This window comes from Myotis davidii, unplaced genomic scaffold, assembly GCF_000327345.1.
Source record: "Myotis davidii unplaced genomic scaffold, ASM32734v1 scaffold13433, whole genome shotgun sequence".
NCBI classification, from domain to species: domain Eukaryota; kingdom Metazoa; phylum Chordata; class Mammalia; order Chiroptera; family Vespertilionidae; genus Myotis; species Myotis davidii.
In genome coordinates this window covers 1-2,967 of record NW_006284291.1, presented here as the reverse complement: position 1 = coordinate 2,967, position 2,967 = coordinate 1, and the positions used below count along the sequence as shown (strand labels likewise).

The following is a 2,967-nucleotide window of genomic DNA, read 5'->3' as shown; positions in this document are numbered from 1 at the left end:
GGTCCCACTCCTCCCTGGGGACAAGGGCCACCCCATGGGAAGCTGAAGAAAAACACCACTTCTGGGCTGACAGATGGGAGATGTCTGGGAGGGACATGGGCATGAGAGCTGGGAACTGGGGGTGGGAATGTCTTGTTAACCTGATACTGGTTTCCTTCCAGGGCCCCTCCCCAAACCCACCATCTGGGCTGAGCCAGGCTCTATGATCCCCTGGGGGAGCCCCGTGACCATCTGGTGTCAGGGGACCCTGGAGGCCCAGGAGTACCATCTGCATAAAGAGGGAATCCCAGGGTCCTGGGACAGACAGAAGCCACTGGAGCCTGGGGACAAGGCCAAGTTTTCCATCACAAGAATGACACAGCATTATGCAGGGATATATCGCTGTTACTATCGCAGCCCTGCTGAGTCAGAGCGCAGTGACCCCATGGAGCTGGTGGTGACAGGTGAGAGGACACTCAGGGGTCCCAGCCTCAGGCTCTGCCCTCAGGAAGGGGGTCTGCTCTCAGGGTGTCTCCCTCTCACAGCCCAGCCCTGGGGGACATGAGGGAGGTGTGAGCCCCATTTTAACACGCTGCCTCCTCCTCTCCTAGGATTCTACAGCAAACCCAGCCTCTCAGCCCTGCCCAGCCCTGTGGTGACCTCAGGAGGGAACGTGACCCTCCAGTGTGGCTCAGGGCAGGGATTTGACACATTCATTCTGACTAAGGAAGGAGATCACAGGCTCTCCTGGGCCCTGGACTCACAGCGACAGCCCAGTGGGCAGTTCCAGGCCCTGTTCCCTGTGGGCCCTGTGACCCCCATTCACAGGGGGATATTCAGATGCTATGGTTGTTACAGGAACAGCCCTCAGGTGTGGTCACACCCCAGCGATGCCCGGGAGCTGCTGGTCTTAGGTGAGGCCCCCTCACCCTGTCTGCTGGGCGCTCAGCTCAGAGTTTTATCCCCAGAAGAATTATGGGCTGAAAGGGAGTGAGGGGCTCTAGGGCTGGTCACCCAGAGATCTTCTCTTGGAGACCCTGCTATCCTTGTTCACCTATCCCCCTCACCTTGGTTCGGAAAGTGCCAGGTGGGCATTGGGAGGGTCTCATGGGCCACAGGGCAGATGTAGGAGGAGTCTGAGTGAGGTGGGGACTCCAGGGCCAGCCCCAGGCTCTCACCCACTTCTGTCCTCCTCCCCAGAATGCTCTGGGATCCCAGTACCACACCCACAGGATCCAATTTGCTCAGAGGGAGACAGACCACCCCAGGGCGGTTCTGAGTCCGGCAGAGGATTGAATTCCACCCCCCTCCCCCACCCTCCTCACACTTAAGGACAGGCTTGTGTCCCAGGGGGGCTGAGAGTCAGGAAGAGATGCTGGGAAACCCCAGGCTCCTAGGCTCTGAGCCTGGCAGGTGACAGGCGGGAAGGTCATGGTAGCAGGAGATATTGAAGCCCAGGCTGGGTAGGAGCAGCCAGGTTCAAGTGGGGAGAAGGCAGGCCCCACCCATCACCCCACATTTTGATATCCAGGAGGCTCTGAGGATCCGCAGCTCCCCCCCATGGAGTCAGGACCCAAGAAGGGTAAGTGAGGGTCTCTGTGGGAGGTGGTGGGTGCCTCCATGGGAACAGCAGCAGAGCCATGTGGGGGTTCAGGTGCCGCTGGAGATGCTGACTTGAACCCACCCTTTCCCTGCCTGGGCCTCAGTGTCTCCAGGTGTAAAAGGAGAGAATCCTTGTCCAGAGCTTAGATTTCCTGTCGGTTCTGGCCCTGACCTCCTGGGAGAGGGGCCTCACAGGGAAGCCCTCAGGACCTGATGTTACCTGGTTCATCTCCTGGCTCTGCTGCTTCTGCTGTGGGGCTGGGCGGTCCCTTCTCTCCTCTGAGTTTCGGGTTCCTGTCTGCTCATCCCTGGTCCCATCCTGCTCACAGGCTGCTGGGAGATGAGGTGACATAGGGCCTCACAGAGTTCAGGAAGGCAGAGCCCCCACCCCAGCCTGACCTTCCAAAGGGGGCTTCAGGGCCTGCAGGGTGGAGTTGGATCCAGGAAAGACTCAGAGTCCACTCCACACCCTGCACCTCCTGTCCCTGCTGTGCTGGGGGTGGGTAATGAGGAAGGACCCTCAGCTCCAGATGAGAGATAGACAGGCCTCTTCAGAGGAGGAGCCCAGAGGAGGAGCCTGGGGGGCAGTATGAGGAGACCACAAGAAACCCACAGTTCTGGTTTCCAGTCCCAGCCCCGCCCCGTCCAGGCTGGGTGACCTGGGGCACATGATTAACCTCTCTGAGCCTAGTGAAGTGGGTGGTGGAGTCAGCAATGCCTGGTGCATTAGTGCTGTGAGATGAGAGGAGATGAGTGACAGACCCTGGCACACAGTAGGTGTTCATTAAATGGCATCATTGGCTCATTCATGACATCACCCTTGTCCAAGGTCTCAAATGGTACATGATCATCCTGATCGGGGTCCCGGTGGCCCTGGTCCTGCTTCTCTCCCTCCTCCTCTTATTCGTCCTCCGACACCGATGTCAGAGCAAAGGCAGGATGTCAGGTGAGTAGGGAACGGGGTGACCTGGGTCATAGGAGGGAGGGGGGCTCAGAGCACCTGCCACAGGAAAACCAAATGGATGGAGAAGGTCAGCTGGGAAAAGGATTTCTCCAGAATATTGTATCAGAAAATGTAGCACTCAATGTCAGCACATGTGTATGTATTTAAGGTAATCTTTCATTATTGTCAATGACATGAAATATGAAAGTTACACACGAGTGTGTGTTACGTTTTCATCTTTCCCATGGAATCACGGGGGGAAGGGTTCTAACCTCCCAGGGCTGAGACTGTCCCTCTTAACCAGCCCAGAGAGTGGCTCATGTCCAACCTCCTGCAGGGACCACAGACCCAGAGCCCAAGGACAGAGGCCTGCAGATCAGGTAATTCCTGCCCTGAAGACCCCAGACTCCGACCACCCATGGCCCAGCTCTGCCCCTAACACT

The 2,967-nt window shown here is 57.8% G+C and overlaps 1 protein-coding gene across 1 annotated transcript; it reads left to right on the top strand.

Annotated features, from left to right (window-relative positions):
- Window positions 1-161: 161 nt before the first annotated feature.
- Window positions 162-973, top strand: LOC102755506 (leukocyte immunoglobulin-like receptor subfamily A member 6; the record flags this gene model as incomplete). Its single annotated transcript, XM_006754311.1, has 2 exons — window positions 162-443; window positions 591-973. Coding segments are annotated over 2 exons (665 nt in total), but the record flags the coding sequence as incomplete, so codon positions are not given.
- Between the last annotated feature and the right edge of the window lie 1,994 nt (window positions 974-2,967).